The sequence below is a fragment of the Pelodiscus sinensis genome, chromosome 4, assembly GCF_049634645.1.
Source record: "Pelodiscus sinensis isolate JC-2024 chromosome 4, ASM4963464v1, whole genome shotgun sequence".
In the NCBI taxonomy this organism is placed as follows: domain Eukaryota; kingdom Metazoa; phylum Chordata; order Testudines; family Trionychidae; genus Pelodiscus; species Pelodiscus sinensis.
The window spans coordinates 19,971,407-19,986,136 of NC_134714.1; the positions used below are offsets into that span (position 1 = coordinate 19,971,407).

At 47.6% G+C, this 14,730-nt stretch overlaps 1 protein-coding gene across 1 annotated transcript in view; it reads left to right on the top strand.

Moving 5' to 3' along the window:
* Positions 1–6,845: 6,845 nt before the first annotated feature.
* PPP1R13B (protein phosphatase 1 regulatory subunit 13B) overlaps positions 6,846–14,730 on the top strand; it is a 159,181-nt gene continuing 151,296 nt past the window's right edge. Inside the window, exon 1 of the mRNA XM_075926477.1 lies at positions 6,846–7,870. Coding sequence (XP_075782592.1) covers positions 7,862–7,870 — 9 coding nt within the window. The 5' untranslated portion in view covers positions 6,846–7,861. The remainder of the gene's footprint in view (positions 7,871–14,730) is intronic.

The window sequence follows — 14,730 nt, forward strand, 5'->3', positions numbered from 1 at the left end:
ACAAGGTTAGTGACGTAATATATTTTATTGGACTAACTTCTGTTAATGAGAGCTACAAACTTTCTCTCTTACATAGAGCTCTTCTTCAGGGTGTTGGTGACAGGCTAAATGGCTATTATACCAGTCTATGAAAATGTAATGGTTTCTCAAAACAGTAACTAGAAAATGTCACAAGCAACAACACAACTTAAATCACAAGAAATTTTTAACAGCAAAACAATAGCTACATCACAAATCCCGTTTAAAACAGACAAATTAAATGTGCACAAAATCTAATTTAGATTCAGTGCTTTTCTATAGCTAGCAATAATTGCCTTTTCTAGTTATTAATTTAGTGTAAGTATATCTGTCTGGTGAAACCTATTGTTTCAGCAGGTCTAGCAAGAATACAATTTTACTGCAGTGAGAAAGAAAATGGATTAGAACTTCCTTTTGCTATGTAGCTAAACATGAAAACAAAACATGAAAACAATCACATAAAAATCAAACCGTTTTCCACATAAACACAGATCCTTCTATTTTAGCAATTCACCTAGAAAAAAAGAAGCAAGAATTTTCCACCTCTGCCCTCATTACCTCCTATGTCCCCTCCCACACTCTTCCCTAACTTTTTCTCATGATTCACTCATGATTTTGTGACTTATTTTATACAACCCCATATACCTTGAGCAACCTTTGCTCCTGGCCACCGGGGGCTCCCCACACAGTCCCTGCACTGTTCCCCCTAACACCTGCCTTCCTCCCCTGCACTGTGTCCTCTTTGCCCCTAATCCCGGAGATTCCCTAAACCCTACACCTCCTCACCCCAATTTCTGCCCCATCCTGCCTGCACACCTAATTCCTACACTCCCCTTCTATGCTCTTATCCCCATTCCTCCTAATCCCTCCCCTGCCAGAAGCTGGGTGCAGTTTGACTCTAGACTGGCCGTGCACACCTCTCTGCTGCAACATGGACCACTGATGCTCTGGGCAAATACAATAAGGCCAGCCCTGGCTGTGATCCCCAAAGCAGAGTAAGGCACACAGGCTTCCTATTCAATGAATGGTGAGCTAAGCCTGTGAGCCACACAAGCCAGTATGCTAAACAGGGAGCTGCCTAATGTACCCCATGGGGGTGTAAATGTTACACCACTCAACTTTCTCAGAGATAGGCATCCATTTCTGTTAGTGATCCATTAACGGATACCAGTTGCCTGGAGTGGGGGGAGTCTTAAATGCCGGTCACTTGTGAACATAAGTTTGGCACCTGTCTTACTGCAAAACAGCTTCACGTGGTGGTGCCAATGCCCACCTTATAACATTTAGCACAATAATTAGAGAACTCACATGGGAAGTGGAAAATGCTGGTTCAATTCTATCCCCTCAGTCAGAGAGGGAGAAAAAAAGTTATGCTGTTGGAATTCTGCATCACAGCACAATGCAAAATTAATGTTCTCTGCAGAATTTTTATTTTTCCTTGTGATTTCCTGTCAAGACTCTTACCTGCACCTTGCATGGACGGCTAGGGCTCTGGATGATAACAGGAGCCCCAGCCATGTAGGACTGACTGCAAGAGCCCCAGCCATGTGGGGCTGTCAGCAGAACCCCCAGCAGTGCAGGACTGATAGTAGAAGTGTGATTAGTCTGACAAATAAAAATCAGAGAATTTTAAAATACAATGCACAGAATTTTTAATTTTTTGGCATAGCATTCCCCAGGAGTAATTTGAATTGGATCTCACATATCTTAGGAGAGCTTTCCAATCACTAAACTCTGTGATATTCTGAGATGGGGTTCCCACAATCTCTGTACAATATATGGGGATATTCACCTCCCTGAGAAGGGAACCCACAAAAATCTGAGCTGCCAAAGTTAGCTAACTGTAGATCTGATAGAGAGGGATGTGTCCTAAATCCAACCTTTTTTGGGAGTTAGGCACCTAAGTCTGAGCTCTAAGGTGCCACATATTTCTTCTTGGGATCCACAGCTGGGAATGTCTCCTGGAGTCAAGCATCCAACATGTTTCTTGCAAGAACAACAACAGTGCCTGGTAACTCTACACAAAAGAGCCCCAGGGGAAGAAGAGGAAAGAAGAAAATGGCAGCAGAAACCTCCTTTATAATTTTTAGCCCAGTTGTTAGGACAGTCAGCCTATATCAACACTGCAGCACTATTTTGGGATACCTCTATTCAGCGTCTTTTGAGCATGCCGTTATTTTGAAATATAATGGTCTTGCTATTCCGATGTCCCTGTAAACCTCATTCCACGAGGAGTAAGGGATGTTTCAGAATAGTGATTTATTTTGAAATAAGTGCTGTGTAGACAGTGCTAAATTTCAAAATAATCTATTTAGAAATTGACTCAAAATAAGCTATGCAATTTGCATAACTCAAATTGTGTCGCTTATTTCAAGTTACGGGTACAGCGTAGACCCATCTTCAGGGTATGTCTACACATCAGGGCTAAAGTTGAATTAAGATATGATACTTCAGCTACCTCAGTTGCATAGCTTAAGTTGAAATAGGTTAATTCATCTTTTGGTGCTGTCTACACAGCAGGAAGTCACTTCCTTTACTTCTCCTGAAATTAGGGTTACCATGAGTCAGTGTAAGAAGTCTTCCAGGTCAACATTATTTTGAAATAAATGCTTGTAGTGTAGATGCGCACTATGTTATTCTGAAATAATGTCAGTTATTCCGAAATAACGCTGCTGTGTTGATGTACCCTCCGAGTCCTAAGGGGGCATAGATACCACAGTACGATTTCCCTTTTGCCTGACAGGAGAAGGGACATGAACATTTGGTGGCTAGTGACACCACCTCCTCTCTGATTACCAGGCATGTAGTATATTTGCAGCAGCACATATAGCAATCGTTTACATGGAAAAGTAATATTTTAAAAGTATTTATTGCATTTTTTACTTCTTTTAATGCTATTATTAGGAATTACCACCAGTCACCTATCTGCACACCATCAGAAAGTGGTCCATAGACCATTGTTTGAGAATCACTGACCAACTGCATCTTGAATAATGAGGAGGGCATACATTTGGAAAAACAAAGATGGGAAAAGAGTTTGAAAAATGGTTCTTTAGCCACACAATTAAACTAAGGATGTTGTTAGAAAAGATAAACATACACAAATCAATGGGCCCAGATTTAATGCATCCGAGGGTACTGAGAGAGTTGGCAAATATCATTGCGGAGCCTTTGGCCATTAGCTTTCAAAACTCGTGGAGATTGGGAGAGATCCCGGAAGATTGGAAAAAGGCAAATGTAGTGTCCATCTTTAAAAAGGGGAAGAAGCACAATCCAGGGAACAACAGACCAGTCAGCCTTACCTCAGTCCCTGGAAAAATCATGGAGGAGATCCTCAAGGAATCCATTTTGAAGCATTTGGAAGAGGGGAAAATGATCAGGAATAGTCAACATGGATTCACGAAGGGCAAGTTGTGCCTGACCAATCTGATTAGCTTCTATGATGAGATAACTGGCTCTGTAGATATGGGAAAGTCAGTGGATGTGATATACCTTGACTTTAGCAAAGCTTTTGATATGGTCTCCCACAATATTCTTGCCAGCAAGTTAAGGGAGTATGGATTGGATAAATGGACTGTAAGGTGGATAGAAAGCTGGCTAGACTGTCAGGCCCAATGGGTAGTGATCAACGGCTTGATGTCAGGTTGGCGGTCGGTTTCTAGCGGAGTGCCTCAAGAATGGGTTCTTGGACTGCTTTTGTTCAACATCTTTATTAATGACCTGGATGAGGGGATGGATTGCACCCTCAGCAAGTTTGCAGATGACACTAAGCTAGGGGGAGAGGTAAATACGCTGGAGGACAGGAATAGGGTCCAGAGTGACCTGGACAGATTAGAGGATTGGGCCAAAAGAAATCTGAGGAGGTTCAACAAGGACAAGTACAGAGTCCTGCACTTGGGACAGAAGAATCCCAAGCATTGTTACAGGCTGGGGACTGAATGGCTAAGTAGCAATTCAGCAGAAAAGGACCTGGGGATTACAGTGGATGAAAAGCTGGATATGAATCAACAGTGTGCCCTTGTAGCCAAAAAGGTGAATGGCATATTAGGTTGCATTAGGAGGAGCATTGCCAGCAGATCCAGAGAAGTGATTATTCCCCTTTATTCAGCTCTGGTGAGGCCACATATGGAATATTGTATCCAGTTCTGGGCCCCCCACTATAGAAAGGATGTGGATGCATTGGAGAGGGTCTAGAGGAGGGCAACCAAAATTATTAAGGGGCTGGAGTGCATGACCTATGAGGAGAGAGTGAGGGATTTGGGTTTGTTTAAGTCTGCAGAAGAGAAGAGCGAGGGGGGATTTGAGAGCTGCCTTCAGCTTCCTGAAGGGAGGTTCCAAAGAGGATGGAGAAAGGCTGTTCACAGTAGTGATGGATGGCAGAACCAGGAGCAATGGTCTCAAGTTACAGTGGGGGATGTCTAGGCTGGTGTAAGAGGGTCGTTGGCTGTACCCTCTCTCTCTTGTGGTTTCACCCCCTTCGGGGGGAGGGGACCACCTGCCGGGTGCCCATAGGCTATTTACTCAGTTTTGGACCATCGTCCTGGAGGATGCATCTCAGTCCTGTCAATAATGTCCCGTAAGTTCCCTCCAAGGCACTCCCGTGGGGGTAGGGAGACCGGGCCTGCCCTCTCTCATGGGTCCCAGCCCAGGGCCCTAAGTACGCTCACGGTCTGATCCAGATGGTGGGGCTCCTGCCGAAACTCACCAGCCCTTGGGCACTACGCAGGAAGTCCTGCCCTGGGCTATTTCCTACCCCACGAGTCTGGTTCATGGTCTCCAGGGTGTTCCCTTGCTCCCCCACCTTCCCTTCCTGACCTCTCCCTTTGGAGTCCTGTCTTCTCCCTTTGAATTCCCCCCACCGGGCGCCTCTGTCTCTCACTCCTCCTTCTGACCTCATGCCACTCTACTGTCACTCTTTAGCCCCGCCCCTTGCTTTCACCATGTCTCTGTGCCCCCTCCCCGATCCCGTGGGGGCTGGGCGCCCTCTCGGTCCCCTCTCGTTGTTGCAGCTCAGCTGTGCTGCGGTGCGGGAACAAGCGGCACAGCTGGGGGCTTTCGCAGTCTCCACTCCGGACAACACGGGGATTGGAGCGGCCTGGGTGCAGGGCGAGCTTGCACCACTGAAGCGGGGCGGAGTCGCTCCGTCACAGTTGGGTATTAGGAAAAACTATTTCACTAGGAGTGTGGTGAAGCACTGGAATGGGTTACCTAGGGAGATGGTGGAATCTCCATCCCTAGAGGTGTTTAAATCTTGGCTTGATAAAGCCCTGGCTGGGTTGATTTAGTTGAGATTGGTCCTGCCTTGGACAGGGGGCTGGACTTGATGATCTCCTGAGGTCTCTTCCAGCTCTATGATTTTTTGAATCTGAACACTGGGAGAAACAGAGGCATTCCATTCACTGTCTATTGTTCATGTTTTTTATCTGTTTTTTAAAAAAGATTTAGAATACATGTGAGGAAAAAGCTAGTCAAATAACTGCTTATTGTTTTAACGGACATAATTAATTATTGTAATTTATATTTTCCAGGTCTACTTAGTCTCAGGTAAATAAAGCAATGCTGAGTAAATCTGAACTTGTCTTTTTCTTATGTCCCAGTGTCCTAGTCTTTCCTATTTCTAAACCTGTGTGGGAGGTAGAATTTGTTTACAAGGCTGGCACTATCCCACATCGTATTTCTAGCTGGTAACACTTTACATAGTAGTTGCAAAATAATTTTAGTTTAGCAGAACATTGCATTATGATGCTAACAGGTTTGTCTTGCAGGAAAACGTTATTCAAAGGTGGCAACTCTGCCATATTACCACAGTCAAAACAGAGCTGACAACAACAGATGTATTGAGACACATATATACATAGTACAATTTTTATATGTATGAACTGACTTTTTAAGGCTATGCACACTGCTGAAAGATTAAAAGAAATGTATGGACTATTAAATACGCAGATGAAGTTACTACATGAACATTTTGCAGCCCATTCTCTTCTACATGTGGAAACAAAACAGAATACTATTTGGTTGGACTGTGGGCTCCAGGGGTACATAAGAGTCAACAAATCTCCATCTGGTGCTCTTCGCTAAAATCTTTAACTTACCTTTTAACAGTCCTCTCTTTTGAAAAGGTAAACAAAAAAATCTCCAATTACGTTTATAGTGTCCTGATAAACAATTTACATGGCATATGTTGAAAGAAATGGAGAGAAATTAGCAGTTCAAACAAAAGAGATATTTTTATCCATACAGTAGACTCAACAGTATGACTAATTAATCTTTTTCTAGACTAAGAAAAGTATTGATAAGGCTTATCATATATTTGTATCTACAATACGGAATAGACTTATTTTGCTGCTTTGACTCAGAACAGATTCAGGGCTTCCAAGCTGTTATATTATTCTTATTGTTACAATTCTACAAAACAATTTAAAAAAGCTACATGACGTCTTTTCAAAAGAAGCCTTTGAAACTAGTCGTGAATCACCGCAGAATCATTACATCGGTGTTCTTGGCTAAATTTCTCTTCCCTTACTGTTATGTCTTATTGTATGAGGGACAGCAGCAATTTTTTCAATGGCAGTATAGTTTTTAGGATCTTGTAGGATGCCCACCCTGGGTGCGAGAAATAATGCTGAATTGTATTATTTTATTTCGTCTTTCACCCGCAACTGTTAAACATCCTCAATGTGATTTTACACTTCCGCTCTATTGCTGTAGGACGCTTTTGTCCTTCAGGCTTCACGTTGCATGCCGCACTCCTGCACCTCCGGAGAGCGCCGATCGGCAGGGCTACACCTTCAGTGAGGGCCCTTCGGCTACTTGCTGCGGCGGTCGCTGCAGCCTGCTTCGAGTGCAGGGCAGACGGAGGCGGGGCGGGGACGCGCTGAGGACTTTGCTTCTGCAAATCCGCATTCCCCACATTCCAGCAGCGGGTGACGTCGGGGATGGGAGGGGGCGGCTGTCAGCTCCGCTGCGGCAAATGGCCCTTTCAAATGGCCTTTTCCCCACCGCCCTCGTGGGGCAAGAGCCCGGCCCCAGAGCGCCTCTTAGCGCCCCAGTTCGCTGATGGGAAGCAACAGTAACACAGCACACAGCCGGGGTGGGGGTAGAGGGAACTGCCGCCTTTCGCCCGGCAGATGGAAGTCGCAGGCCAGGCGCGCGGCTATGGGAGCGAGGCGGCCACGGGCCCGGTTTGCCCCTGCAGCAGGCCAGGGGTGCGGCATCAGCAGAATTAGGCGGGGGCGCCTCAGGAGCTCGAGGGAAGGTGACGGCGGGCCGGGGATAGGCAGCTAGGCCACCCAGGGGATCACACTGAGGGCTGGGCGCCCTGCACAAGGCAGGCGCAGACAGGGGCAGGGGCAGGACACTTGACCAGAAAGGGCCGAAATGGGAGGGGGGAGGAGAGCCGGGCTGCACTGGGGCGGGGCCCCGCTAGAGGGCGTGTAACGACAACACTGACCCAGCGAGGGAGCGTGCGCGCGGGCTGGAATTACGTGGGCTAAAGGGGTAGCGCGCGCGCGCCCCCTTCCCCCTCCCTCCCCACGAGTGCTCGCGCGAGGCGTCTCGCCCCGGCCAATGGGGAGGCGGTGCTGTCGTTAACCCCTGGCCAGGCGGAGCGGAGAATGCGGAGCAGGAAGCGCTGAGGTGAGGGGCTGTGGAATCCGGCCACCGCCGCCTCTTCCTCTCCTCGCTGTGGCAAGCCGCGGCCGGGGAGGCCTGTGAGGAGGCGACAGGCGTCTGGTGTCGCTGCCGCCGCCTTGGTCTCCGCCTTCCCCGGCCGGTGAGAGAAGCAGCCCGCGCGACAGCTGAGGAGGCCGGGAGCAGAGGCGGCTCAGGAAGCGCTCCGGAGATGATGCCGGTAGGTGCGAGACCCGCTTCGTCCGGGGCGTCCTGATTCCCCTGCTGAGGGGGCTGCGCTCCTACACCATAGCCGGCTCTGTGCTGCTTCCCGGCCAGCCCTGGTCAGCGAGGTGGTGGGGAGGGCTCTCGGCATCATCGTCCCCCCGCTTAGGGCTCTGTTGTGTAGGGGCGGGAGACCCAGCCATTGCACCCCTGGTGGGGGCCAGAAATGCACCTTGTCCTCGGGAGGTATCGGGCTCTGTCACCCCGATCGCTGCCTGGCTGCGGAGGTTTCTCTCGGAGAGAGGCGGAAGCATCGTCTGCCGTCCATCCGCTCGCCCTGTGGGCAGAGGGGCCGCCTCGGGGGTCGTGCGTGTGACAGCCAGCCCTGGGCGTGACGGACTCAGGACCCTGACTCCGCGCTCGCACCTCCTGGCGGGTCTCCCTGCTCTTGGAGGCCACTCGAGCTTCTGCGGTAGTTGGGTTTGTGGGGAGCAAGTTCGAGCGTTTGTGGCTCCTTAGCGTGGGCTGGGATTTTCTTCCTGAAGCCTCGTTTGTTTGTTACCCTTCAAACGCGTTTTCGTCAGCCACGTTAGTAAGGGTTAGTAAGAGACCTCTCGGGTTTATGAGAACGTACAGCTTTGGTTCTTTCTCAAGCGGCTTCATGCGCCTTTCTGGTGGGAAGAATACGTGAAGCAGCTGTACGTCCAGCCTCTCCGTTTCAGGATGGCACAGGCTCTCCTGTGTCTCCTTTCTCGGCTCCCCGCAGTTTTAGTGCGGAGATGTATTGTTTTAGAAGTTAAATACACAAACCACTTTTCCCCTCTCACACCAAATGAGTGCAGCTTTCGTGTGCATTCAGGTGCAGTGGCCTGGAGAGTTGTGTTTAGTGCCAGCAGTGGGTTTGTGGCTAAATCTTTGGATTGTAAGGAATAGTCATATTCATTTTATTTTTAAAGTTCAAATTTTGTTTATTAAAATAGCATTTATCAATTAAAACACCCAATAGAAAATTGTATGTGTTTTTTGACTTAAGAACACTTCTTAATTGTTAACATTTCTCCATGCTGCAGCAGGATGCTTACCAGTGTGCTTATGGAAATGCAATTGAATAAAAATGGACTGTTCTGTGTGAGTGGTTCTTGTTTGTTTTGTTCTCCAAACTTGAGAGGAAACTAAGCAGAGTAAATTAGATAAAAAAACGTTCATTATGACCTGTACAAGGTGTTAACAATGGAATTTTCTTAACTGTATGTAGTTTTCTTCTAATTTTTTAGCAGACACATACAAAAGGATTCCATTAAAATGTTAAAAAAAAAACTTTTGTAAACAAGTTCTTGCCAAAGACAGAGACAATAAGAGATTCATTTGTAGTTCCTAATCCATACATATATGAGTATTGTGCAGTTTTAGATAATGAAGAGAAGCCTGACAATTTTCTCAGCTTTTATGCTTCATAAAAGCTAATATGAATGATAGGTCATTAATCAGAGACTTCTAAACATACTTGTTTACTGCTGCCTGTTAATATGTGGTGTGTGGGTTATTGTGTGTTGGTTTTTTGTGTGTGTGTGTGTTTATAGTGCGCTGGGAGTGCAGTTTTTTTAATTCTCATAGCCCTTCTAGGCCTTTGATTAGGTTCATTGTTTTGTATTCTAAATATTGCTGTTGCTTCTGGTAGTCTTCAAAGTATCTTAATATTGATGTTTGGTTTTAGATGCAACAAACTACCTTGCACCAGCTGTAGCTGTTTTGAAAATTGGGTATTGCTGATCAAAATTCTGAAGTATTTGATTTGTTTTTCTATTTTGATTAGTGTATCCTCTGATAATGAAATAAATAACACTTACTTGAATATGTCATCGTGTGTAAGCACAATGTATTTTTGGGATACCTTTGAAAGTGCACTTCAGTCCTGATCTAGTTCATCCTGAGTATTCTACTTCTGGACCTCTAGAGAAATGCCACAAATTCTGTTTGTGTAGTGATCTAATTCTGTGAGCAGGTGATGATGGGGGACTGGAAAGGGACCAAACATAATTTTACTTGTGACTCCTAAGTAAATTTTTGAGCCCAGATTTCAGGAGTAAAAGGGTAGTATCTTAATTTTATTGTATTAGCCAGCTCCTAGACATCAGACTAATGGAAGACTTCCTTTCCAAAAATAACTTTTGAATAATTGGTTAACAACAAACATGTTTGCAAAGACTATATATATTAGCAGAATTACACTGTAGTTAATAGCTCGGCTACAAAATATTTTTCAGGAGCAAAAATGTTAACATTTTGGGTGCCCAACTAAAAGTATGGGTGACAAATACTAAAATTCTGGGATTCTGCACTGACTATAGATCCCATCCCAAAATACCTTTTAAAAAGAACAAAGTATTTGTATTAAATCATTGATAACCCTGACCACCTATCAGAGTAAAAACGTGTTTGTGGGTTTTTGTGTCCATTCAGTTCTTAATGGTACAAAACGTGTAACTGTCTGATACTCTTTCATCTGAGTTCATGTGGCTCTTTACAGTTCTACAAGTCCATCATTTATGATGGCCATTTGAAGTGATATGGGTACTGCTGTGTATGCAATTGCATAGAAAACAACTGGTTTTTGAAGAGACCATTGTTTTTATTCTATCCCCTCTTCTGCTCTAATAGTAACTGTATAATTCTGGGTCTAGTACTGAGATGGGCAATAATCTTAGATGAGGAGAGCACTTCAGAAATTTTTGAAGTGGCCTTAGGCTGTCCCAGAAGGGGCGGGGCCTCAGGCAGAAGGGGCAGGGCCAGGATACTTCCATGCTTTTTCCCTGCCCACAGACCCTGATTGGCCTGGGGGTGGAGGGAGTGTGTGAAGTCTTTGCCCCTTCCCTCCTCCAGAGGGAACCGCCAGCTATTCCGAACAGTTGAAAGTTCCCTCTAAGGTGCCTAAACCCTTCGCAGCGGGAGGAGACTTCGCACACTCCTCTCTATCCCCAGGTCAATCAGGTTCTGGGGGTGAGGGGAGCATGGGAAGTCTCTCATTCCCTGCCCTCCATTCTGCAGGAGACTTAATGCGCTTTCCCATCCCCAGGCCTGATTTGCCTGGGGGCAGGGAAGCAGCAGGGCATCCCCAGGCCAGATCAGCCTGCTTGGTGGATTGGATCCAGCCTGTGGAGGCCCTTTTGCCCACCCCTGGTCTAGTATTACATAGGAACTTAAATTTGTCCACTTCCTGGGGTGAGAGGTATTTTTTTAGGACTGTTAGCATATAATTGAATAGTCATATAATTGCTAAAATTTTATATGGTTACACAGCTATTCGCTAGTCCCCAGGGGAAGGACTGGCAGCCAGTGCAATCCGACCCCACTCCTAGGGAGCTCACTGCCATCCCATGCTGCTGCCTCTGTATCAGGGAACTGGTCCCTGCGGAGAATGGCCCACCTGCCTCTTTGTGCTATTGCCTCTGATACAGAGCACCAGTGCGGGGTGGCAGCAGCCCCTATCCATGGAGGGGCGGGGGGAGATCCGAGCTTGCCATGGGCAGAGGCTGCTCCGTGGGATGTGGAGCAGTCTGTCCACTAGGAGCTCGGACTCCCACAGACAGGGGCTGCTGCTGTGGAACAGTCTCCCTTACCCCTCCCCCCGCTGCCTCTGATAGAGAGGCAGGAGGGGTGGCTCCTGCCTTTTCTCCTGCCTCTGTAAAAGGCAGCAAGGCATGGTTTGAAAGCTGGCTCCTCGTGTGTTGGCTCCCACCTGCCCCACCCCCCTCATGTTGTTGTCTCGCTGTCAGAGGCAGGCGTGCAGCAGTTAGGAGGGAAGGTGGATCGAGTGCTCATGGGGAACATAAGAACAGCCATACCTGGTCAGACCAAAAGTCCATCTAGCCCAGTATCCTGTCTTCTGACAGTGGCCAATACCATATGCCCCAGAGAGATTGAACAGAACAGGGAATTATCAAGCAATCCCTCTCCCATCACCCATTTCCAGCCTCTGTCAGAGGCTTGTGACACTATTCCTACCCATCCTGGCTAATAGCCATTGATGGCCCTAACTTCCATGAATGTATCTAGTTCTTTCTTGAACCCTGTTCAAATCATGGTCTTCACAACATTCTCTGGCAAGGAGTTTCACAGGTCAACCGTGCACTGTGAAGAAAAACTTCCTTTTTGTTTGTTTTTAAACCTGCTACCTATTTCATTTGGTGACTCCTAGTTCTTATGTTATGGGAACAAGTAAATAGGTTTTCTTTATTCACTTTTCCCACACATCATTTTATAGACTTCTATTATATCACCCCTTAGTCGCCTCTTTTTCTAAACTGAAAAGTTTCAGTCTTTTTAATCTCTCTTCATATGGCATCCATTCCAAATCCCCAATCATTTTTGTTGCCCTGAATATTTTTCCAATGCCATTATCTTTTTTGAGGTGAGGCAACTACAGCTGTACCCAGTATTCAAGATTGGGTATACCATGGTTTTATATAGATGCAGTAAGATGTTTTCTGTCTTAATCTATATCCCTATTTAATTTCTAACATTTGGTTTGCTTTTTTGACTGCTGCACGTTGAGTGGATGTTTTCAGAGAACTGTTCACAATGATTCCAAGATCTCTCTTAGTCCCCATCATATTGTATAGCTGTGTTTATTTTTTTCCAATGTGCATTACTTTGTATTTATCAACATTAAATTTCATTGGCCATTTTGTTGCCCAATCACTGAGGGTATGTCTACACTACCACCCTAGTTCAAACTAGGGTGGTAATGTAGGCAACCGGAGTTGCAAATGAAGCCCAGGATTTGAATTTCCTGGGCTTCATTTGCATCTCGCCGGGCGCCGCCATTTTTAAATGTCCGCTAGTGAAACGAGGAGTAACGGTAGTTCGGAATAGGAAGCCTAGTCCGAACTACCTAGTCCATGCCACGTGTAGCCGCGCGGCACGGAGTCCGCACTAGCAGACATTTAAAAATGGCAGCGCCCGGCGAGATGCAAATGAAGCCCGGGAAATTCAAATCCCGGGCTTCATTTGCAACTCCGGTTGCCTACATTACCACCCTAGTTCGAACTAGGAGTGGTAGTGTAGACATAACCTTAGTTTGGTGAAATCTTTTTGAAGCTCTTCAGTCTGATTTGGTCTTCAATATCTTGAGCAGTTGAGTATCATCTGCAAATTTTGCCATCTCACTGACCCCTTTCTCCAGATCATTTATAAATAGGCTGAATAGGTTTGATCCCAGTACAGACTCTTGGGGGACATCACTACAGGCAGTCCCCGGGTTACGTACAAGATAGGGACTGTAGGTTTGTTCTTAAGTTGAATCTGTATGTAAGTCGGAACTGGCGTCCAGATTCAGCCGCTGCTGAAACTGACCGCCAGTTCTGACTTACATACATATTCAACTTAAGAACCCCAGGCGTCCCCAAGTCAGCTGCTGCTGAAACTGATCAGCGCTGATTCCAGGAAGCCTGGGGCAGAGCAACTCTGCCTCGGGCTTCCTGTAGTCAGCGCTGGTCAGTTTCAGCAGCGGCTGACTTGGGGACGCCTGGGGCAGAGCAGCTGGGGTGCTGCTGGGTTGCTCCAGTAGCACCGCTCTCGGCGCTACTGGACCAACCCAGCAGCACCCCAGCTGCTCTGCCCCAGGCGTCCTGATTCAGCCACTGCTGAAACTGACCAGCAGCGGCTGAATCAGGACCTGGGGCAGAGCAGCTGGGGTGCTGCCGGGTTGGTCCAGTAGTGCCCAGAGCGGGCGCTGCAGGACCAATCGACAGCGCCTCAGCTGCTCTGCCCCAGGGTCCAAAAAAAAAGCCTGGTCTGCTGGGGGGGGGGGAGGGGGGCGCACACTAGCCCCCCCCCCCCCCCCCCCCCAGCAGACCAGGGACACCGGGAGCAGAGCCGCAGCGGCAGCGGGGTGCCGCGCCTCTGAGGCTTTGCTCTGGCAAAGTCTCAGAGGCGCGGGACCCCCCCGCGGCTGCGGCTTGAGTCCCGGTGCCTGTGGTCTGCTGGGGACGGTCCCCAGCAGACCACAGGCACCGGGACTCAAGCGGCAGCAGCGGCGGTTCCGCGCGCTTCTGAGGCTTTGCTCTGGCCAAGCCTCAGAAGCGCGGGAACCCGCCCGGTGCCCCTGGTCTGCTGGAGACGGTCTCCAGCAGACCAGGGGCACCCGAGCAGCTTACGAACGGGGCTTTCCCCCCTGGAGCTCGCAGGTAGCAATCCGCTACCTCGACCTCCGGGACGAGAAAGCGCCGTTCGTAAGTGCGGATCCGACGTAAGTCGGATCCGCGTAAGTCGGGGACTGCCTGTACTTACCTCTCTCCATTCTGAAAACTTACCATTTATTCCTACCCTTTATTTTTTTTAACAGGTTATCAGTCCATGAGGGGACCTTCCCTTTTATCCCATGATGATTTACTTTATTTAAGAAGAGCTTTTGGTGAGGGACCTTGTCAAAGGTTTTCTGGAAATCTAAGTACACTATAACTACTGGATTGCCCTTGTCCATGTATTTCTTGAACTCCTCAAAGAACTCTAGTAAGGCATGATTTCCCTTTACAAAAACCTGGTTGACTTTCCCCAACAAACTGGAGACCTGACAGCGGGGTCTCCAGGCTCAAGTCCATGAGGATGGGTGGGGAAGATGTTTCCCCACACCCCAGGATTTGGTGCAAATCCTGGTAATAGGGGCAGGTGTGGGGTCCTGCCTCTGAATGCGAGCTGCACTCTCTGGCATACACACATCCCTGGTGGAGCTGTTTGACTTTACTCTAGACCTGTTCCAAGGACCAGGGTGGGTGTCCGTGCTCTGCTAGGGACTCAGCAATCCAACCATAAATGTCCTCATTGTGACGCTTGGCCTGGCGATCCTGCAAGGTCTCATTCTCACCCCACAGCTCTAGG